The sequence below is a fragment of the Cebus imitator genome, unplaced genomic scaffold (genome assembly GCF_001604975.1).
Source record: "Cebus imitator isolate Cc_AM_T3 unplaced genomic scaffold, Cebus_imitator-1.0 Scaffold112, whole genome shotgun sequence".
Classification (NCBI taxonomy): domain Eukaryota; kingdom Metazoa; phylum Chordata; class Mammalia; order Primates; family Cebidae; genus Cebus; species Cebus imitator.
The window spans coordinates 1959573-1983577 of record NW_016107427.1 but is presented as its reverse complement, the minus strand read 5'-3'; the positions used below and the strand labels follow the sequence as shown (position 1 = coordinate 1983577).

The 24005-nt window shown below is 50.8% G+C and overlaps 1 protein-coding gene across 1 annotated transcript; it reads right to left on the bottom strand.

Annotated features, from left to right (window-relative positions):
- Positions 1-830: 830 nt before the first annotated feature.
- On the bottom strand, positions 831-23336 carry LOC108311255 (PTTG1 interacting protein). Its single transcript, XM_017538632.1, has 6 exons — positions 23022-23336; positions 14756-14808; positions 12323-12431; positions 7130-7301; positions 6193-6239; positions 831-2809 (listed from the first exon to the last, which is right to left on the bottom strand). The coding sequence occupies exons 1-6, from the start codon at positions 23134-23136 to the stop codon at positions 2763-2765; spliced, it is 543 nt and encodes a 180-aa protein (XP_017394121.1). The 5' UTR covers positions 23137-23336; the 3' UTR covers positions 831-2762.
- Positions 23337-24005: the final 669 nt, after the last annotated feature.

Below are 24005 nucleotides of genomic sequence, written 5' to 3'. Positions count from 1 at the left end.
GCCTTGGCCTCCCAAAGTGCTGGGATTACAGGCGTGAGCCCCCGCGCCTGGCCAGAAAATTTCCAATTTCTTAAAACAATTCTAAGCCTAAGTTTCTGACAAGGATGAGACTCTCAAACGAGGTACCAGGCACTGAGACCACACCATGACAGTGTGTCTTCAGGGCAGGAGTTATGCCCTCATCTCTTCCCCATCCCGGAAGCAAGTCTGCAGCCATCACACATTCCTGAATGAGCCTGACAGCAGGGTCAGCACCGGGGGTTTCTGCTGCAGACAGGCTGGTGCTTCCATCTACAAACGCTGCGCCCTGCTGGGCAGGCCCACAGGACGGACAGATGCACCCAGAATCTGCTGCTCAGACTAAACCCTGCTCTCCAGATGACCAAAAGGGCGGCGGGGGGCAGGGGCGCTCCCTAAGAACCTGGTACAGAAGGCACCCAGGGAAGGACGGGCGGGGAGCATGAGCACGAGCCCATGCCTCATGGAGGTGTGCATGTCACGTGGTGGGGCTAAGGTTGCCCTTCTTGAAGGCAGCCCTGCTTTCTCCCCGGGACCTCACACCAGTGTGTGGAGGGCATGCGGTGGGCAGGGCAGCTATGGAGGGCAGAGACGACCAAGACCTCCCCTGCGGGGCAGGCCTATGAGGACAGTTTTAGGACACAGCCTGGTCCGTTCTGTCAGCCAGAGGTATTTAGACTGGAGACCACCCCGGTGTCCCATGACGGGTCAGAGGCCCGGCTTTACCCGCGAAAGCCTCCCAGGATTCCAAGCAGTCACGTCAACACCACTGAGATGAAGACAGGAACACAAACTGTATTAAACAAACACAAGTATTAAACCATTTTATTGGAAACGGGTTAAAAATGAAGGCACTCCAAGCTCTATGGTGTCCTTGAGGTTAGTTTTGTGGCTGCTCTTAGCATGTTTCAGAAAAAGGCAGAAGGATTCAGACCAACCTTCTCGGCGTGGATTTCCACGCTGAACATGAGGATTAACTGTGCTGTATTTAACAACCAAGCTCTACCTTCAGCTCAGCAGCCTACATGCAGGAAACGGACTCTGCATACACACTACTGTATTCATAAAGTTCTTTTATGAATAAACAATACAAAGTCCAATTTTGATAGCTGCTATAAAATACATAGGAATATCTGTAATACTTTGCTACGAATGCCCAAGAAGTCAGAGAAATAAGCCTGAAGAACTGGGTACAGGTTATATGCTCTGTGGAAATTTCAGGGTAGGAATGTTACTCTCGGTGAGATGTGCGCAGAGAAAAGGCTGATCCAGCTGCTGGAGGATTCCTTAAGGCGTTCTGGATCATGGTGATCTGCCTGTGAACTTTATCTCATGCTGAAGACAGTTTTTTCAGTTTCACGACTGTGAAGTATGAAAACGGAACACGTCATTTATCTTAGGTGCTGTTGACCAACTTTCCCAAAGCGAAGTATTTTAAAATTCAAAGTAATCTTGAGTGGGGACTACTTTCAAACTTCATTAGGCAGTACTTTTCAGCTTCCCCACATGCTGCTTCCCCTGCCATGAAGCACGTGGTCGACTTACTAAAGCCATGCATCCCAATTTTACAGAAACGCGGGGTAGGTCCGGCTGTGCGGGGTGCCTGCAGTGCCACTGGAGAGCTCCCAGAGAAGCCCACTATGAAGGAAGTGCCCAGAACACACTTGAGCCAGAGCGGCTGGAAGCTGGAATGATCCCGTGAGGCAGGAGCACCAGCGCCTGCTGGGTGGTGTGGGGAGAGCCCTCAGCTGGCTCTGCATACCTGCTTCCGTAGCACGCGGCCCAGAGCCTGCCCTGTGGACGGGCCTTTCTCTCTCCTTGGGGCGGACCTGCCGTCCCCAACGATCTCTAAATGGCCACCCCCCAGATAGCCCAACAGGCAGAAAGAGGACACCAACAGGGCTGGAGAGAGCTGCGGGGCTCTTCCCTGTCCTCCCCACACCACCGGCACAGGAGCCCACCAGCGCTCTAGAGCCAGGCCCAACACCACAGAAGTAATTCAAGCGTCCAAGGGAAAAACAGTCTCATGTTCTAGTGAAGACACAAATTTTAAAAATTGTCCAAAAGGGGCCTGAATTTTCATATGAAAGTATTCTAGTGAAATCTTTTAAGTAGGGGAGAAAATCCAATAATTTTTTTTTAAAGGTTTAAGTTTAGCGATTCCTCAATGCTATTTAACACAACTGAAGTTAGGAAGAGTAGATCCTTATCAGACTGTGTACTGGAGCCCTGTCATCAGCAAAAGCCACGTGAATCAACAGGTGTGAAGATTTAAGACACGTGCACAAACACTGTCCATGGTTTTATGGGGAAATGACAAAAGGAAAATCGGCTTCCCATTGTTGCATGTAAGCTTGTTAGTGGACAGAGAGGACGCCAGGCTCTGCTGCTGTCCAGGAGAATGAACAGCCACAGCGCCGGTGCTGCCAGGCGGCTTGGTGTGCAGTCAGCTTACAAACTGAGAAGAATAGTGGAATAGGCACATTTCCTCCTCCAAAACACAAAGCCCCAAAGGCTTCCTATTTCAGGTGACTAAATCTAGACATAAACAAGGAATCAAAGGTCACAAGTCTGCAGGGACAAGAGGATTGTCCTTTAGGGGCAGTTCTCCGACCGCCTGTCCTGAAGGCTGCACTGGTCAAGGTCAGGAGGCCTGAAGGCCACGTGGTCTCCCGGCCAGGCTGTGCTGTGGAGTGTGTGCACCTCACAGGAAGCTTCGGGACTGCCTGGCATGTTGGAGCGTTTCAGTTGTTTTCAAATCTAGCATATGGGTTTTCTTCTTTAAACAAGCCTGAAAACAAAATACACTTGAATCATAAATTCATTCATTCAACCAGAAACAAAATTTTAAGAAGCCATACAGGCTAGTTTTTATAAGACTGACTGAGGCTGTAGCAACAGCGGGTATTATAAGCAGGCTCCCACACTCTGCTTAACCTTTTCTGAAGTCTAACCATTTTAAACCTTAAAACTGAAATACTATTTACTAGAAACAAGAATTCTAACAGATCCTAAGAGATAGGCACTTATTTCCTGATGCTCAGCAAAGAAAAGAAATTTAAGGCACATATTTCCTTCCACAGTGGTTGGCTAAACAAAATAACCTTACTTTGTGCTTATAGTTGCTCCTTAACCTTTGGAATTAAGGCTACAGAAAACTAAGACAACTGTCAATCTAACTCTCGAATACTATGACAGAACTGGGATGAAATGTGTACTTACCATGACAGTAAACCCGTGGTACGTACTTGCCCAAGGACCAGAAATTTTCCCTGTATGCTGTAGGAACACATGCACACACATACTCTCTCTCTCTTGAATTCTTTTTGAGATGGGGTTTCACTCTTGTTGCCCAGGCTCAAGTGAAACAGAATGCCTTGGCTCACTGCAACCTCCACCTCCCAGGTTCAAGTGTTTCTCCTGCCTCAGCCTCCTGGGTAGCTGGGGTTACAGGCATGTGCCACTACACTCAGCTAATTTTTGTATTTTTAGTAGAGACCGGGTTTCTCCATGTTGGTCAGGCTGGTCTCAAACTCCTGAACTCGGGTAATTTGCCCACCTTGGCCTCCCAAAGTGCTGGGATTACAGGTGTGAGCCACTGTGCCTGGTCTCTCTCTCCCTTTAAAAATCTGTATTGTACACTAAAATTATCTGCAACAATTACAACAAAGCTACCCACTGCAGGTATTCTGGGGGCTGGGTGGAGGAGGAGGTGGGGAAGCAGAGGATGGTGAGGAAGAGCGTGGCCTCGTCTCTTTCTTGCCTGTCAAGGAGGGCCCAGGCATCAGGCTTTGGGAGATGAGGCTCAGCAGATACTAGCTGTAAGGAGGCTCGTTAAGGTCTCATCGGAAAACCTGCTCCTGAGTCGACTTCCAGTTTGGAGGAAACACCAAAGCCAAAATAAGGTTTCTGCGTGTGCGCTGCTATTTTAAATAACTGTGCCAGGTTGACTCACACTTTCTCCCACTCTCCCATCAGGAATTTCTTGGAATTCTTCTCTCTAGCCGAGGCTTCCCAAAGCACAGGCCATTCAATGGGCTTTATTACAAACTGGCACAAAAAGCTAATTTCATCAATGCAATTAAAGAGCCAAATTAACCACCAAAATGGCAGGTGTAAGCGAGTAAGGGCCCGAACACAGAAGACGCAGCTCCGCCCAGAGCCTGGCTGGCAGCCCTCAGCCCCACACCTGCTGGGAGTCGGGGCACAGTAAAGGTCGAGCAGCTTTAAACACAGGTTGCACTTGGTGATAACAAGCGCTGTGCAGTGTGTGTGTGTGTGTGTGCGCGCGCGCGAGTGTGCATGTGTGTGTCCACCTCATCTTTTATTTACATTAACATTAATCAACATTAATCAGGTGCCAAAAAGCTCTTTCTGACTCTTCTGTTTCACGGAAACCACGCTGCGCCCAGCCCAGGCCTGCACAGACGCTGCTGGGCCCAGGCTTCACTAACACAGGCATGCGCTCGCTGAGAAGGAGGGCGACCTGGTGCTGCTCCTTGTGACAGTGGCCCCCTGGCGCCTGGTCACTACCCATGACAGACACACTCCAGGAAACACAGGCGATGGAGGGGGCAGGGCAAGGACAAGGAGGCAGCAAAGGCTCCACTTCGGAGAACCCAGAGAGCCCGTGCGGCACTGCCCAAGCACGCAGCACTTAGGAGACTGATGGACAGCAACACAGGAAAAACCCTCCATCAGCCACTGGGCGTCTCAAGACCAGCAGCCAAGGCGGCCTCACACCCCCGAGCCAACACTTTGAGACCCCCCTGGCCTCGGGTCACAGCATGGTCACATGGAGGTGACTTTCCAAGGAGGCCAGAACTCACAGGGAGGGGACATCCCAGCCAATGGGCGGAGCTACCCGGCATTTCCAGCCCAGGCCATCAGCAGCATGGGGCCTCTACAGACCCCACGGGAAGGAAACAAGCCTCTGGGGCTACGACACCCATCACCCGGGCCTGACAGAGGTGCTGCTCACGGCTTCGCAGTGCGGCACTGCCCAAGCACGCAGCACTTAGGAGACTGATGGACAGCAACACAGGAAAAACCCTCCATCAGCCACTGGGCGTCTCAAGACCAGCAGCCAAGGCGGCCTCACACCCCCGAGCCAACACTTTGAGACTTCGCAGTAACACCCCCAGCAGATGACGGAAAGCACCGCAGCAATGTCTTCATGCCCCCGAGGGCGGGGTCCTAAAGTACCACAAATACATGAAACTCCCTAACACAAACAGAGCTTAAAACAGTGCAGCAGCCTGAAAAGGCTCTGAAATTTTCCAGTTAGGTTTCATGGGAAGCACTGTGGGCGCAGGACAACAGATTCCTGAGGACCACGGCGGCCATGAGCCCAGGGCCACACGCCTTGTACAGGCAAGGAGTCAGTTTCCACCAAGTCTACGATGCCACACAACCACAAACGCAGTGCAGGAGACGCTAATAATCTTTTCGGACTTTAAAATCAGTACACAGTCAACGAAGCAGGCCTAGGTGGTGGTGTTCAATGCCAAGCAGTGAACATCACGTGATCTGGGGGAGGATAGGTAATATAATGTGTGTTTCCAATTCACTCCAACTAAAAACAAGTTTTACTTTTGGCAAATACATTCATTCTGGCTCCTTCAAAGCTCCCCCTCAAAACCTCTCCAGACACAACCAAACAACAGAGCACCAAGGCCGGGCAAGAGGGAGCAGGGCCTGTGCCGGGCAATTCTCGGAAGGAGCTCCTGCCACACTCAGAAGATGGCAACCAGCATTGCTCCCGAGGGTGAGGGGCCGTCCCGAAACAAAGATGGGAAACTCGCGGCACCGGCACCTCAGTTACGTAGGTGCACCCACGGGAAGCCAAACACGACAGCAGAACAGCTGAGACTTCCAGCCCAGAGGTCTTGTGACTTGATAAGCAAACAGGTACCCGGGAAAACAGACTTCATAAAGACAACTGGCAGAGATAAAAATATTCCTAGGAGCGAGTTCACCGCAGCACCGCCGGGGAAACGTAGTTCTGTACTGATGGGTGAACCCCTAGCCCAATCTCAGGCCCTACTGGCACTTGGTTCTATTCCGATGGGTGAACCCACAGCCCGGTGTCAGGCCCCACCAGCACTAACGAGGACCAAGACAGCACAGCATCACCTCCCAACCTGTCCAAAAGGGGGCTGGACCAGTCCTTACCATATTTTTTTCTGATTTCATCATGTCTTGTCTTCATCTCTGCTCTCCTACAACACAGAGAAACATGATTAGCACCAAGCTACAGCGTTCAGTGTAACTGCAAGACACGCCCTTCCATGTCCCTCAGGAGGGGCTGCAGGTTTCTTCTGGTGGCTTCCCTCCAGTTCCCAGAGTGAAACCAGGGTAGGGACAAGCTTGGTCACTGGCCACACACCTATGAGGACCCAGTCTTCCAAGGCTATTCCAATGTATTATCTATTCTTTTCAATAAAAACAATTCAAATGCCCAATACTGTGATTTTTAAAAAGCTTTTTTCATACAAAAAAAATACACTGATGAGTAAAAATCGTACACCAGGTTCTGAAGAGGGTTAGGAAATGCGATCATCAGCTTTTACTTAGTAGCATGTGATTTCAAGGTGGATGCATGGAAAATCTGTCCTGCCTCCATCCTCACCAGCCGCCAGCTTGACTCCCTTGCCAGGTGTGGCTGACACCACCTCCTCCCAGGGCTACCCAGCAGCCCCAGCACACAGGAGAGTACTGTGTCACCAGGGAATGGTGACAGGAGAGCCAACCTGGCCACAGGCATACGCTGTCCCCTCTGAGCCTCGGCTTGCTCCTGGCACATGGAGGGCCTGGACCAGCCGCCTTAGCAGCCATAACAGACCCGTGATGCCGCAGACGCGAGCCTTATTGCACGGACTGGAGGAGACAGGCAAGGAAGCCTGTGGAAGCAAGTTCCACGGCCACCGCTGGGTTCCCACCCTGTTCTCACTCTCCACCACGACCTAGAAGATCCCCTGGGTGCTACACACATTCTCAATTTCTAAAACCTGAGGAGAACTCATGATGTATACACATGACTCCCACGGCCTTGCAGATGTGAATCCCCTCGAGGTGAACTTCTTCCCAGAGGGGATCGCCACAACCTCACCGTTCCTCCTGCCGTATCCGCCTCTCCTCCCGCTCACGAATGGCCTTCTCCTCGCTCCTGTCCGGCTTCCGGCTCCTCTTCCTCCTGCAGCAGCAGCAGCAGCAGATGGCGATGCCCAAGAGGAAGGCTCCCCCGACCACCGACATGGTGATGATCAGCGCCTCAAAGTTCACTGGAGAGTCACACACCTCGAGTTAGGGCCGCCGCAGACGCAGAACCACCCCAGCGCAGCACCCTTCCCTTGTCCCTGGGAACCAGCTCAGAATGCGGGAGCATTAAGTAGGAAATGCCTCAGCCCAGCTGCTGGCTCCTGGGGTGTGGAAAGCCTGTGGCCCTGCACCCACCCCACAGCGTCCGGCCCTCTCTGAGCCTCCTTTCAGCCACAGGTTCCTATCTGTGACTTACCATTTATGGATTAACCACGATGAACTGAAATGACGGGGTGGTCTTCTCACTTGAGTTTGAAAAGGTATTTGAAGCATGAGAAAAGTTAACTAAACCAGAATTCTAAGCTATATATTCAGACTCTCCTAAGACATTCTAAACTCATAGAAATGGAGGTGAAGCCTGATGTAGCTTTGTTTTTTATTTAAACCAAAGTCAAAAATATTACAATTATTTACAAGAGAAAGAAACTCTCAGGGCACATACTGACTGCCAGATTCAAAAGGAATGACTGGGGAGGGGCGGACCAGGCCATGGAATAAGATGGGGTCATCTTCAAATCTCAGTATTTTGGGTTCCCTGGGGTTGAAAAATGGCTAATCAGTACCAAACACTAATAACTTCCATAACCAACCTTCAGAGACACATGCAAATTTAAAACAAATCTTACTATTCAACTTCTTTTAAAGATCTATAAATTAAAATCAGCCAAGATTTTTCCATTTGGTTCAAACCAGAGCCAGTTAGAAAATACCCTAACACTGCTCTGCAAATGTGTTGGTTTTTTTTTTTTTTTTTTTGAGACGGAGTTTCGCTCTTGTTACCCAGGCTGGAGTGCAATGGCGCGATCTCGGCTCACTGTAACCTCTGCCTCCTGGGTTCAGGCAATTCTCCTGCCTCAGCCTCCTGAGTACCTGGGATTACAGGCACACACCACCATGCCCGGCTAATGTTTTGTATTTTTAGTAGAGACAGCGTTTCACCATGTTGACCAGGATGGTCTCGATCTCTTGACCTCGTGATCCACCCGTCTCAGCCTCCCAAAGTGCTGGGATTACAGGCTTGAGCCACCGCGCCCGGCCAAATGTGTTTTCAATCATCCAGTTCAAACAGCCTCCTTGGCTGGAACACCTATAATCCCAGCACTGTGGGAGGCCGAAACAAGAGGAGTGCATGAGTCCAGGAGTTCAACACCAGCCTGGCCAACAAAGTAAGGCCCCACCCCTGCCCATTTCTACACAAACTTTCACAAAATGAGCTGGATGCGGTGGCATGCACGTCTGGTCCCAGCGACATGGGAGGCTGAGGTGGGAGGATCGCTTGGGCTTGGGAGGTTGAGGCTGCAATAAGCCACGCCTGCACTACTGCACTCCAACCTGGACAACACAGCAAAACGCTGTCTCAAAAAAAACAGAAAACACTCACCCAGCCTCCTGAAGACGGCCTTATGAGCAAACTCCCCAGGGCAGTAGATGACCTAGGATTCACTCTGGTTGTAACTCTAGTTAGCAGCTGTGCCACACCACAGGTGATAGCCTCTGACCTCCAGGGGCTGCATGGAGGCAGAGGGCCAGTCTCTGGGGCTCCCTCAGTCTGGCCCTTTGTTGCCGTGTGCCCTGAGATACACTTATAGTGGGTTACTCATTTAACAGAACTCATTTTTCAGTTGATTAAAGTAGTTTGAAAATCAGGAATGGGAGTTACATCTGATCAAATGCCTTTTGAGCTTCTAATTCTGTGTTTTTTCTCTGAACCGTTCTGGAAATATAGAATTGCAAACATTATAGTAATAGGGAGAACTAGAGAGGGGACCTTCATTGGCAGAAGACGTCATTTTTTTTTTTTTGAGACGGAGTTTTCCTCTTATTGCCCAGGCTGGAGTGCAATGGCACGATCTTGGCTCACTGCTGGGTTCATGCAATTCTCCTGCCTCAGCCTCCCGAGTAGCTGGGATTACAGGCATGCACCACCACTTAGCTAATTCTGCATTTTTAAAATAGAGACAGGGTTTGATCATGTTGGCCAGGCTGGTCTTGAACTCCTGACCTCAAGTGATCCACCCACTTCGGCCTCCCAAAGTGCTGGGATTACAGGCATGTGCCACTGTACCCGGCTAAAGATGTCATTTTTTGACTGGAGAACTCCAGAAAAATCAACTAAAAAACCCAATGAGATCAACAAGATGGCTGGCCCTAAAACACACCTATCCCTCCTCAGGCAGCTTTTCTAATTAGCAGCTAAAACTAGTTAAAAACAAACAGGAATCCTGTCATAATGGGAAACAAATTTAGGGCTCCTTTTTGCTGATTCTAGAGGGTAAAACCCAGGAAGAACTTGAACTTAAACCAAAGGATGCAGGGGAGACCTGGCAAAGAAAGGCATCTTTGTCTCTGGACAAGCAGCCAATGCTGTAGACATCTCATTTACCTCCAAGTGAGCGTGTATTTTAGGTCATTACAATTAAAGCTCCAAAACCACTTTGCCTAGAACCGGAAAAATGGTTCTTAAGTTATTTGTAAGAATAAATAAGGGTCTGTGGTGCAAGACCTAAAATTAGTATCATGTGCGCCGTGGGATCTGGTGAAACCAGGAGGGCCCTGACAGCCCAGCCACGAGTTCTCCTCCCCACTCAGGTCCTGTGGACAAGGTTGGACAAGGTCCCAGCTCAGACAGCCTCTTGCTCCCCACGGCATGTCAGGCACACTTCCTGCTTCTCCCAGAGTAGCGGGTATCACAGTTCCCTCTCAGCCTCAGAATTAGCCAAAGAAGCTCATCGCACCCCACCCTCCCATGACGACGCGGCTGCCTCCCGAGTCCAAGCCTGTTCCCCTGCGTGACCCTGTGTGGCATGTGGTGCCCCTCCCTGCTGTGACTGTGACTGATGACCTGCTGCTGCTCTCATGTGCAGGGGTGAGTGTTGTGTATCCATCCATTTCTGTAGCCTAGGGTGGGAATTTCATTTCACAAGAGATTTGTCAAAAACGCCCGCTATGTGTAAAGGTGCTCAACATGACCAACTAGTCACTGCAGAAATGCAAATGAGAAGCACAAGACACACTACACACCCACTAGATGGACTAAAATTAGGGTGGCTGGTTACCCTAAACGTCGGGAGGGATGTGGAGCAACCAAGTCCCACATTGCCTGGAGGAGGCCAAACTGGTACAGCTACTCCAAAAATGTTTGGCAGACTTACTAATGCTAAACACAAATGTGCACCATGACTCAACACCTCCACCCCTCCCCACCTCCGGAAACGTGAGCGCCTGTGTCAGCGTCAACACGACCACTCCTAGCAGCACTAGAAAGACCCAGACATCCCAAGCGGCGCGTGGCTGAACAGCTGTGCGGGACACTGCATGAGACTGACAAGAACTCGGACACGTGCTGAATAAGAAGTTAGAGAAAGTACAGGGCTTCCTCCACATAAAGGCCAGGAACCAGTGACATCAATCTGTGCGATGGGAAGTCAGTCAGTGGCTCCTGTGGAGGTCCTGGCAGGACTTGGGAAGAGTCCTGGAAGTCCTACCTACTTTGCTGTGAGTGGTGATAACGTGGTGATAAGGATTGCAGAAATGCACTGCACATGTGTGCATTATATAGACTCTAAACCATGGTCCACGCACTTCATCAGAAGCTATGTGCCATTAAAAACACCTCACGACCAGGTGCTCCAAAGGACAAGGCTCCTCAGGTCCAGCAGCTGTCTCTACAGAGTGGTCATTAAGAGAAGTTCCATGGAAGGGACAAGGCTAGGGGGAAGCAGGTGTGACCAGGCCTTGGGCAGACATGACAGGAAAACACATGACATCATGGGCACATGCATGCCTGTTCACAAACACACATGCATCACACATGAAGGCACACGTACACACCACCACCACCACCACCCCCTGCCAGACATCCCACAATGCGACCACCACCACCGTCACACAAACCTCTGCATTCCCTAGGGCCTCAGCACCAGCAGCAGGTTGTTTCAGAGGGAGACTGATAGATTTGGAAATGGAAATCAATTCGAAGCGCAACAGTTAAGACAGAAGTTGCAGGGGGATCCAAGATGCAAATAAACAAAAAGAATCATCAAAACACCTTAAGAAAATATTGGCTCCTTTACAAAGCTTAGGAAGCCTATGTATTACCCCAAAACCTGAGGTCTAAAACATTAAATTCGACTACATAATAATGAGTTCCAGGTAACAAAACACCACAGATTTAAAAGGCAAACTACGAAACAATCTGAATCTCACAAGAGCTGATCTCCCTAATTTAAAAAGCCTGCAAGGCCGGGCGCGGTGGCTCAAGCCTGTAATCCCAGCACTTTGGGAGGCCGAGGCGGGTGGATCACGAGGTCAAGAGATCGAGACCACCCTGGTCAACACGGTGAAACCCCGTCTCTACTAAAAATACAAAAAATTAGCTGGGCATGGTGGTGCGTGCCTGTAATCCCAGCTACTCAGGAGGCTGAGGCAGGAGAATTGCCTGAACCCAGGAGGCGGAGGTTGCGGTGAGCCGAGATCGTGCCATTGCACTCCAGCCTGGGTAACAAGAGCGAAACTCCGTCTCAAAAAAAAAAAAAAAAAAAAGCCTGCAAAATCAAATATATAAAGATATACATACAAAAAAAGAGGCCTGTGTCCACACTAAGCAAGGATTCTTAAGCTGGGAAAATTGGAGATTCTAGAGGAAGTCACAGATGAGTGTCAAGGGTGACATATGAAGAAAACATACTATGCAGAGAAGTCAAAAATGCTGCCTTCAAACTCACCCTTCCCCTGACGCCTTCCATAACATCGTGAGATAGAGCTCAGTGCTGGGGCTGACAACCTTGAAAGAGGTCCTCCAGGTTCCCCAGGGAGCCCTAGGCTGCTTTCCCAGTCGCCAGATCACCCCTGACTTCCCATCGCCTTGCTGGGAGTCACAAAGCTACTGGCAGCACATTTTCAGCAACTTCTGCTAATTGAGCACATACTACTATTTTCAAAGAAGCATCAATTTTGCAAGAAGCAAATGAAAACAAGGACTTACCCCAACAGACTCCCCAGCGTGCAGAGCTCAATTTACAAAGGGAAGCAGGAGGCAAGACGTTTGTAACTGGGTAGTCCAGACATGCCTTGTCAGTGTTACACCAAAGACACTGAAAGAGACCAACATTAAATAAACGTTAGAAACACAATAGAAAACCAAAGAAAGAACTGTCCAGGCTCTGCCCACAGCCCATGAGTGCTGCCATCGCTCTGTGAATAGCTGTAACGGCTCAGCCTCCCACCTCCCACCTCGTCCCTGCCTTCAGTCCACACCCAGCATGGCGGCCAGCAGCCCTGTCAGCTCTCCACAGACTCACCCAAGGCCCGCGTCACTCAGACCTCTTCCACAAATCACCCTGCTGAGACCATGGGGCCTCTGTGCTGCTCCTGAGTGCTGCCAACCCCCACCCACTGCTCACAGCCTCTGCTCAGCCTGCCTGTTCTGTCTGGAGTACTCTCTCCACATCTGTATGGCTCCCCACCAACTGGACAAACCCTGCCCCGACCAACCAACTGAATACTGCGGCCCGCCTCCGCCACCCTTCCCTCACCTCCCCACATCCTGAGCACCTGGGCACCATATCCACCATGTTCTGTGTGCCTGAGGGCAGGCATCTGTGCACTTCACTGGCTGAAGTATCCCCAGAACACAGAACACAGCCTGGCCCACCACAGGTACTCACTGAGTTTGTGTTGAATGGACTCTGGTGAGCACGGCCACCATTTGCACAGACCCACAGCCCACTACAGCCTCAGGAACACAAACACAGCCCACCACAGCCTCTCTTCCAACATGCAGGGTCCTCTTGAGGCCTTCCAGGCACTGGCACCTCCTTCCAGAAACTTCCTGTGTGCCCAAGAGCACACCTATACATGCCTGAAGCTAGCCGCAAGGAAAGTGGCCCTCTGCACTGCCCTGTCTGGGTTCAGAGCTGGAGTCAGGCCTTCAGTCCTTCTGGACTGGCCCCAACCACAATGACCTGGGCAAGTCCCTCGGCCGCCTCAGCCATGAGATGGCTGTTGTCACCACACCGCCCCCCTCCCCCAGGGTGGTGAGGGGTTACACAGGGCACTCCAGCAAAAATGCTCTCTAGGCCACAAAGCTGCATGCAACAGTGAGCCATGTTTAGGGCTGGCATGACTTCCAATGGAAAAATCCAGAGACTAAAAAGAAGCACCATGCAGAAAACGCACCAGGACCAGATGCATTAGAGCAAGTTCAACATCACCAATGTCAAGATTTGAAACCACAGAAACAGCATCTTTCACTTTTTTATTCAGAAATCAAGTATCCACTCAAGTCCCACAAACTGACAAGGTATGTGTCAAGCCTGCGCCACTGCCTTGTGGAGTAAGAACTGATTTTTAAGAACACGGCTCAGGCCTTAGGCTGGAAATAATCTAATACATCTTTCCCAACCTGCCTCGTGGCATCAAACGTCACTGTCGGGAAAAGGAGACCTCTGGCTCAGCAGTTCTCAACACCTGGTAAACCCGGGACTAGAAAGGGCAGCAGGTGGCCTCTCAGGAATCCTAACAAAAAGCCCCACTGTTTTCTGTGGGATGCTGTTTTCTGTCCAATCACTCCCACCCGCCTCGGGCCTGCCCTCAGGTGTCCCATGCTGACTTCACAGTGCCACAAGGAGGCTCTAACTTTAGGTGCTACTGAACCAAGAGCTTCGTGGCAAGATGAGCCTAAGAGGTGCCCGCCAGGCTAGCCCGGGAGCAGGCCCCACGCAGAGAAAGCCAGAGGACCCTGTTCACACACCTTTTACAAGACCTGCAGTGTGCTGCTGCTTCCCCCCATGGCTGCTCCTTATCCCACAAGGACATCTACATCAGACTCAAGCGGGAGGCTCGGGCCCCGCCTCATACCGCGGAGTCTTAGGGAACTTTGCTGCAGACTGCTACGCTCTTGCTGAAAGTCACACAGGTATTTAAAAAACCCAGGACAACATCCAAACCTTTTGATCATGACCAAAGAACGCTATGGACAGCCTGGCCCACTGGCCTCTCTCTCCTTGCTGTGCCCCTTCCAATCCAGTGTGAGAAGCTCAGAAAGCAGCCTCCACTGCAGCACTTCACAGTGAGGGAAAACACAGGCTCACAGCTTTGGGGTGTAGGTTCCAGCTTTACGGACCGCCCAATTTCTCGACAGGGGCCTTGTTAGGAAAGCTGACCGCAAAGTGCAGAGCACACAGCGTGGCCCCATCTGCTCAGGAGTGAAATCACGGATACTGATCATGCTCAGGCAGTAGCTGCAGTTTTCATGAGAAGGTTTAATATGCCTGAAAGGGCTAAAATAACACTAAAAAAAATCGTAAAACACCCCCCAGTCTCAAACAACAGAGCTCTCCTAATATCCAGGCGACTCCCTGGACTTAGAGAAAGCCCGTGTGCCTTTGGACTGCACTCTAGTCTGCCTGCTACTTACGGAGACGTTCTTCAGGCACTCTTCACAGGTTTTGTTTGTGTTCTGAGAACATGCTGCAAGGGAGAGGCAAGAGAAAAGTCAGTCACTGAGAATCAGGCAATGTAAATGTTAGTTCAGCAGGGCAGGGGGGCACCAGTGAGGGACATGGCACCAAGAACCTGTGATTTGGAATTACTAAGTGAAGGTCCTCTCCCTGAGCCCCTGCTGCTAACAAGACATCCCAGCGTTCAGGGATCCCGCTGCAGGCAGGATAAACATGCAGCTCTTATCTGTAAGAGCTCTTCTGGGAGAGAAGAGTCCCAACACAGAAGGCTGTGTTTCAGATTTCTCTACGAGAGAAGGTGCGCCCACGGCTGTGTAATCACTAACCATGAACCCACTGGGACCTTCCCACTCATCAGCAAGCACTCTTTAGGGAACTCAAGAGCCTCCATCCAAGGCCAGAGCAACACCAGTGACACTGCCAAGCAGTACCCTCATGTCTTCAGACTCCCCTACGGAGCTCATGTGACAAAGCAAGGTCTCAGTTCCCTGGCAGCCTCACCCCAGACTGGGCTATGCTCCCTGTACCAAGAAGGCCTGGTAGGCCAGCCTGTGCCAATCATACAGAACACCCTGGAACTCTGCCCACTACTCACAGCACTGCTGCTAAGGAAGGGGTCAAACTCCACACCGCCAACAGCTCTGGAACTCAAGCCAATCAGAAGCAAGAGCTACTGCATGAATAACTGCCAACACGCAACCAAGTTGACTGCCTACTCCCCGAATCCCTTAAAACGCACACACACCGCGAACTGAAAAGAGCTCTGTGCCCATCACCAGCCACCAGAGAAATGAAAATTAAAACTACGATGACAGATGACTGCACACCCACCACAGTGGTTAAATTTAAAGAAAATGGTAATACCAAATGTTGGCAAGGATGTACAGCAACAGAACTCTCACACGGTGTTGGTGGAAGTGTAAATGGCTCAACTATTTGCAAAGAAGGTCTGGCAGTTGCTCATAAGCAAACATGCGACCACCTACAACGCAGCAATTCCACTCTTATTATTTCTTCCAGGACAGAGGGAGCCCGCATCCACAGACAGACCTATGCGGGAACACTGTGTGATAGCCCCAAGCTGAACACAGCCCAGATGTTGCTCTGGAGGACGTGGACAGGCTGGAACACTCACACAATACAAGCAAGGCACCAAGCACAGCAAACACGTGGCTCCTGTAGGAAGGGATCTTCTGGAAAAGACATTCCAAACACAAAAGGCTGTTTGACATGTCTCTCCTTTAGTGAGCCATGTGGCTGTGCAATCACTAACACTGTTCAGCAATAAAAAGAAATGAACTGGTCTGTGTAAATGGTGGATGAGTCTGAAGCACTTCACATGAGTGAAAGACGCCTTACACAGAGGAACCTACCATGTGATGTCATGGCCATGCAGCTCTATAACAGGTGAGACTCACCTATGGAGGGAGGAGGGCAATGGTTGCCTGGGGACAGCCGTGAGTGGGGGAGGCTGAATCTTCCAGGTTGAGGGTCTGTCTGGGTCTGGGCTATGCAGATGTAAGTCACTGAACGGTGCAATTAAGTTTCCCACATTTTCCTGTATAAAAAAATGTATCTCGAAAGAAAAAAAACAAGACAACTGCTGAACTCTGGTCCCTGACAGGCACGGTGAAGGCGGGCACAATGCATTCATGTCTGTGACTCACATGCAGGTGTGGAAGGCTGTGGGGGACACCTGGACAAATGCAACACAGCAAAGTGTGGCCACAGCTTAGGTGGCAGGTATGCCAGCGCGCACCACAAACCCTCTCGGCTTTGCTGTGCGTGTGAAGAGCTTCATGATGAAATGGAGGGAAAAGAGATTTAGCTTTAAGTTACAATTTCACTCATTACATTTACCAAGAGGGACTAAAAGTTACAGAGTCCATTGTTGGGGCCCTTCTATTTAGCAGTGTAGTTCCACATCCTACTTTTCTAAATAAAACCCCACTTTATTTGAAATGAAAGCATATTTTGTCACGTTCTACAGCAGTTATCACTAAGTAGTGCTTATTAAGCCCCAGGGAGGTAAAGAAAATTGACAACCAGTGAAAAGCCTCATTTTCTTAAAGCACTGCTGAGAGGCAGGGTTATTATAGGGTACTTTGATAGAACAGCACTGCTGATGTTCCCCAGTGACTTGGTGCTGTGGGAGGAAGGGGCAACTGAGGCTGACGGTGGGCAAAGACCCCCGTGGGGCTGTAATGTGATGGGCACCATGACAAACTCTTGATTTTAAAATTCAACTCCCAGCTCTGTCCACTGAAAGGGCCGAGAAAGGACAACGCCCAGTAGCAGAGGCATGCTTTTGGTGCCCAGGTCTTGCTTTCTAGATGCTGTTCCCCACTAAATGGGAGTAGAACACCTTGGAGAAATGGCTGATTCCAGAAGTGGGGCAGAAAGCAGACAAGATGAGCCACAGACAGCGTGCAGTGCCCAAGAGTGACATAGACATGAACGAATGGCAAGAGGACCCAAAAGCCAGCCTGCAGAGTCTTTATGACCAAATCTGGGCCAACTGAACACCAAAATAAATAACAGTGTTGTAAGTAGAATTTTTCATGCCGCAAAAGAAGTAGCACTTGAATATACATTTCCCCAGCAAGGTAATTTACTTCTGCAGAATGGTGTGTCTCACAGATGGAACAATGGCGAGCGCACACCTGGACAAGGAGGGGAAGGGGTTCTCATGTCTGACCGAGGTCGCCCCTACTGCTGTGTTGTTCCCCTACTGGCTACAGTTAGACCTCACAGTCTAGTTAACTCTGACTGGCTATCTTAAAGCCAGCAGGGGTACAAGCTGGAGTGGAGGGGTGGGTAGTTTGGCGGGAAGGACGGTCAGAGTAGGTAAACAGGGGTCAAAGCAGGTGACCAGAGCAGGTGACCAGGATGAGTCAGGACGGGGTAGGGGACCAGGGGAACAGATGTGAACTACTGATTAGAAGTGGTGGAAAAGGTTGTTTACTGAAACTACAAGGAAATTAAACTTTAAAATATAGAATTAAAGAATAAGAGAGCTGAGCATGCTGACACGCTGAGTCTTTGAAGAGAAACTTGGGGTTCACTCTATCTAACAACAGTCATGAACTCTAACCTCTAGAATCCATACTGACATGAAATAAAGAGAAGGCCAAGTGGCAAATGCTGAAGAAATGATGAGTTGAGAAGCCTCCATTTTACCAGCATCACAGTCAACACGAATGCAGGCAAGAATCCCCCGAGGATGCCAAGGCCCTGGGGTCTGCCTGTAGACCGACAAGACAGTCTCAAAGCACCTCCCCACAGGTGAATCATTATTCATGGAGAGAAGGTAGTACCTTGCAAGTGATCAGTCATCCCCACCATAACGCAGAACAACATGGTGATGGGACAAAGTGACAGCATGTGCCTCCCGCAGGGCACTGAGAGGACATAATCACTGTGCCATGCTGCCAAAGTGCACCTGAGTTGAATCAAAGGAAACACCTGGTAAGACCCACTGAGGCTCCTTCCACAAACTGGCTTTCTGAAAACAAAGCCAGACTGAGGAACTAGTCTAGATCAACGGAGATTAAAGAGATTAAATTAAATTAAATCACAATTAAATCCAACTTGTGATCCTGGATTCTGGGGGGGGGGGGGTGGCGCGAGGGGGGAAAACAGGACATTGTTGGGGAACTGGTAAAATTTGTATATGATTTGCCCTATTATAAATTAGGTATTCAATGATATTGTATCAATGTTACATATATTACAATGATATTTTATCAATGTTACATTACAGATTTTGATAATTATATGTATTTCAGTTATGCAGAAGAAAGTTCTCCTTCTTAGGCAATATACTGAAGAATGTAGAAACAAACGGCCACATTAGTAACTTACTCTCATGTGGTTTGGTCAAAATAACAAGAAGCAATACAATTGTGATTTGTCAACTTACAATACATTTTTAAAATATAAGTAGAGATAGAGTCTTGCTGTGTCACCCAGGCTGGTCTCGAACTCCTGGCCCCCAAACAATCCTCCCACCTCAGCCACTCAAAGTGCGGGATTACAGGCATGAGTGACTGTGCCCAGCAAAATCAATTTTTAAAAATAAAACACAAAAATTTTATTTTATATATATATATATTTATTTATTTAAAACGAAGTCTTGCTTTGTCTCCCAGGCTGGAGTGCAGTGGTGTGATCTCAGGTCACTGCAACTTCTGCCTCCCGGGTTCAAGCAATTCTCCTGCCTCACCCGTCTGAGTAGCTGCGATTATAGGTATCTGCCACCATGCCTGGCTAATTTTTGTATTTTTAGTAGAGATGAGGTTTCACCATGTTGGCCAGGCTGGTCTTGAACACCTGACCTCGCGATCCACCCACCTCGGCCTCCCAAAGTGCTCGAATTACAGGTGTGAGCCACCGCGCCCGGCCATATTATAAACTTTAAAAATAACAGCAAGATACAGAGAAGGACTGCTAAAGCAAATGGAGCCAATGTTGAGAACGGAAGGGCATTCAGGAGTTCACTGCACTATTCCTTCAACTTTCTGCACCTCTGAGGTCTTTCTATATAAAGCCTGGGCAAGGAGACAGAGGGTGTGTCCAACACACCACTCGAGTCCTTTCTGAAAGTCATCTACAAGGAAGGGTACGTGTGCTTCCTCTCCTCAGTCTAACAGTGGCTACGGGAGAGGGATGATGCCGTTTTCATTCATGGGGATATTCACTTTTACAGCTTCTTTCTGATAACTAGTCTTGTGTGAACTAAAAGAACTGAGCTCCAAGACACACACCATGAACTCCCAGACGTCTGGATTACAGGTCAGTCTGAGTCAGCGGAGAGGCATGAGAGGAAGAGGCCGAGAAAAAACCACCCAACATTCCTCCCGCTCCCAGCAGGCCAAGAACAGGGAGGGTTTTCATCAATGTTTACAGTCCTCATGAAAACATCAAAGCTGGAAAAAGGTCACTCTATTCTGTCGTTTCAAAACACATCATCTTGCATAGTAAGAAAAGAATGGTGTAGTGGCTCACGCCTGTAGTCCCAGCACTCTGGGAGGCCAAGGCAAGCAGATCACCTGAGGTCAGGAGTTTGAGACCAGCCTGGCCAACATGGTGAAACCCCATCTCTACTAAAAACACAAAAATTAGCCGGGCATGATGGCATGCACCTGTAATCCCAGCTACTTGGGAGGCTGAGGCCAGAGAATCGCTTGAACCTGAGAGGTGGAGGTTGCAGTGAGCTGAGATCACAGCACTGCACTCCAGCCTGGGAGACAGGGCAAGACTCCATCTCGAAAAGGGAAGAGAGAGAGAGAAGAGAAGAGGCATGAATCATTTGTTACTGCTTCAGACAAGCAGTGTTTATTTCTTTAAGAGATCACATCTCTTATCTCATCATGAGATACAGAAAAACCATGTGTTAGAAAACCACAGATAAAAACTGCCCTTGTGTTTCTTCAGTCTGAATGTGACTGCCCTGACTTTTGAGGTCCTATGACTGCAAGACTTCAATTTAAACTCCATTTACCAATTTTTAAAGAAAGTTCAGTCTCATTTGTTTCAGAAACTGAAGGAAAAAACAACAAAAACCGTTTTCTTCTGTCAGGATACACTAACCCTCCATGACCCATTTCAGCACTCTCCTGAAGTTTTGGGCAAGTCAGTAAATGCAGCAAGCACAAAGGAACACACCAGCTTGTGTAAGTGTCTCCTCGTTAGGCACCTGCACCTGTCACACTGCAGGCCGCAGCCTCCATACTCATCAGCAGAACGACCCGCCAACAGGGGCACGGTGCCCACTCTGCACTGTGACAGAGGCATGGAAAACAACTACATTGCCAATTCCGGGGGAGAAAAGAGGGTAGATATGGAGACCAAAAAACCCCACTATTTCAATAGAAAGAAAGAGTTGAAGACCAGCAGTATGTATCAACACTGTGAACCGTACAACACCGTAGCACTCTAGACAATTAGAAAGCCATGCTTCCCAGGGTGAGAGAGGCAAAACTACAGATACCCCCTCCACATCAGGAGTCTCCACTGTAGGAGCAGCTGAGTGGGACCCACCACCTGGGGGACCTGCACTGGCCACTACTGCGCCAGCCATGAGACAGCAGTCTGAGCTCCTTTTAGGGGTTATCTTTCCCCCAGATGACGCTCTTGGATTGAGTCTGACCCCATACACAAATAAAGTGGGTCCAAAAAGCCCTGTCCAGGTTGCTTTAACTTCAAGAATCTTGTTCTGAAGATCTTCAATACACCATGGGTTCTTAATGTCTCTCCTCCATTAAAACACATAAAAAGATGCTTCAAAGTGTTAGATTTGGATTGGTATAATGTATTCTTTAAATTCACAAAGTATACTTGTAAAGAAAACAAAATGTTTTAAACATTAGTACTGTGGTCACATTTCCGTAACTATGACAGGCAGCAAAAATCTCATACTAAGCAAGTACTCCGTGGGAAAAGGGGAGTTCTCCATGCTATAAATAGCCCCTTTCTCCAAGGACAAGGGGCACACAGACACCAAGAGCGCTTGGTCAGTGAATGCCAAGGGGTCCCCAGTGAGAGAAACAACAGTCCACCCACCAGGACTTGGTGATTAGGTGGTTACTGTAACTGGAAGCAACAGAGGACAGCCTCCAAGTGGAGAAGGAAGTGCTTTTCAGCTGACACACCAAAGGGCACTTCTGGATTAACTCCCAAACTGTCACGTCCACGCATCCACAGCCACCTCTGCACCCTTCAGAACTGTGGAGCAGGAGGAATCAGAATAGTCAAACAAGACCTCAGGGTTGCTTTCCTGACACTCCCACTTTAACAATGCAAGCAAACACACCCCTGAGCCACTGATATGAGTTTCCAGTGAATCACAAACTCTCCCGGCAGACGCCCATCTGTTTGTTGAAACGTATTCATTGCACAGTTGTGCTTCGAAGTCAATTTGGGCCAAAAGTTCCCAGTACAGTACCACTGGCCTCCGGGATTAACAAACTTCAAGGCAGCTGCATTGCTAACGTAACAAACAGTACACTTGGAAGTAGATAAAAAGAAACAATTAATTCTGCACTGGAATAAACACTCCATAAGGCCACAAAAAGAAAAAGTGCTCTGCTATGCTAGAGTTAAAGAGAACCTCACAGAGCCTGGGCTACCATGAGTGGAGAAAAGTATTAGCCCCTCAAGCTGGGCTCAGGTCAACCCGAATTCTAAGGGTCAGGAAACTGAAGTTAGGGTGGCGCTATTACCCACCACTAGTGGTCACCTGGAAACTCCACACACAGAAGCCAGCATGACATTTCTGAAACAGGTCCAGCAGTGACACTCCTCAGCTTAAAATCTTCTGGATCTTCCCGCAGCCCACCAGGCCCCGGAGGCCCAGCCCCACAGGAAACCACTCTCCATAAACAGTCCCGGCTTCTGGAACTGAGTCTTATGTCACGCACTTTCCTCCACTAGCCCTCCCCTGGGCTCCCGCCCTAACTGCTGGTTTCTTGGTCAGCTTCCCGGGACTCAGCTCCTCTAGGACAGGAGCTCGGTCTGTCGGTCATCACTGTGGCCGCAGCGCCTGGCGCAGATGGGATAAACGAATGAGGAATGCCACCTGTGGGTCTGGACAGCGCAGAGCCGCACTCAGCTTGCTTCAAAATCAGATGCCACCGCCTGCTTTGGGGAGGCTTTCCTTTCTAAGGCATTAGACAACGGCGAGCGTTCGCTGCTGTGCATGGAACTGCAGCCGGGAGGGAGTGGCAGCGTGAACGCCGGCGGCTGCAGAGACACACCAGCCGCGGCCCCCACCACCCTCCAGGGGCCAAGGGCCGCCATCTCAGCCGGCCCCCGACCAGCTGTGCGCCCTCGAGCATATCGTGGGACAGCTTCTCGGCTAGGAATCGAACTCGAGGAGAGCTGTCTGGGGTCGCGGTGAGACCGCAGATGCCAAGCGTCCCGCCTGCCGGGCGAGGGCCAACCCGCGGCCACGCGCGAGGAGCAGCCGCAGCGACTGGACAGAAACAAAGACAAAGACGAAGGCGGCTCTTCCCAGGCCCGCACCCTAGCCGCGAGGGCAGCTCCCGCGGCCGCCAGAGCGGCGTGACCCTCGGGATGCCTCCGCCAGGGTGCTGCCTGCGACCGTGCGCCCGGGCCGCCCACCGAGCCCAGCGCCGCGGCCCGGACCCCGACCCCGACCCCGACCCCGACCCCGACCCGGGCCTGGACCTCCAGCCGCCCCGCCCCCTTCGCGGCCCTCACCCGCTCCGGAAGGCTCCTGCGCGGCGGCCACCGAGATGAGCAGCAGGAGCAGCGCGGCGCCACCGAGGGGCAACCTCCAGTATGGCGTCGGCCCGCGGGCCACTCTGGGCACCATGGTCGGCCGGTCGTTAGGTCAGTCAGCGGCAGGTTACAACTCCGATGCCAACCTCAGCGGTTTCTGCCCGGAAGAGCCGCAGCGCCGGAAGTGGCTCGCCGAGGCGGGGCTATGCGAGTGCGCAGCCGCAAAAGGGAGCTCGGCCCGCCCCCTCGCCATTGGTCCCGCCTCCCGGCTCGGCTGAGGCTCAGTGCGCCTGCGCAATGGAGGAGCGGTTTCCCCCCCCCCCGTGAGAGAAGCGGCTGAGGCTCAGTGCGTCAGTGCGCCTGCGCGGGGCAGAGGGGTGTGGACGGATGGAGGGGCTCGCCTCGCCTCCTACGCCTGCGCGGCGGGGAAGGGGGGCCAGTTGAGGGGACCCGTGGAGCGCGGTGTTTCGGTGGCGGAGGTCACGGTGGCCTCTACCCTAAAGGGCTGCGGGCATCCGGGACGGCGACCACAAGCGCTGCTCACAAGTGAGCCCTGGAAGAAGCGAGGGTGGGCTCTCGTGGTCCGCCCCGGCGCCCGCGCTCCTCACCCGGGCTTCCCGCCCTGGGATCCTGCCGCTGTCCGTGGGGGGCTTTTCGTGGATTCTTTATTTTTGTACGTTACCCTCACTAGAAGCGGCCCCAGAATGGCCTGAAACGTGTGCTGCTGAACTGTCACTTGCATTCCCGAGAGAAGCGCCGTTTTTCCTCCCTCGCTGTCCGTCGACGCCCCCGCTGCGGCCTTCCGGGTCCCTCGGCCGATAAAAGGACTAAATATTGACGGGCATTTTTAAGGCTACTTCAGAAATGGCAAAAATACATTTACAGGTTGAACCTGAGCACAGTCTGCGCGCTTTCAGCCCCGCGAGAGCCGGGGCCGCCCGCTCCCTCGCCCGCAGCCGCTTT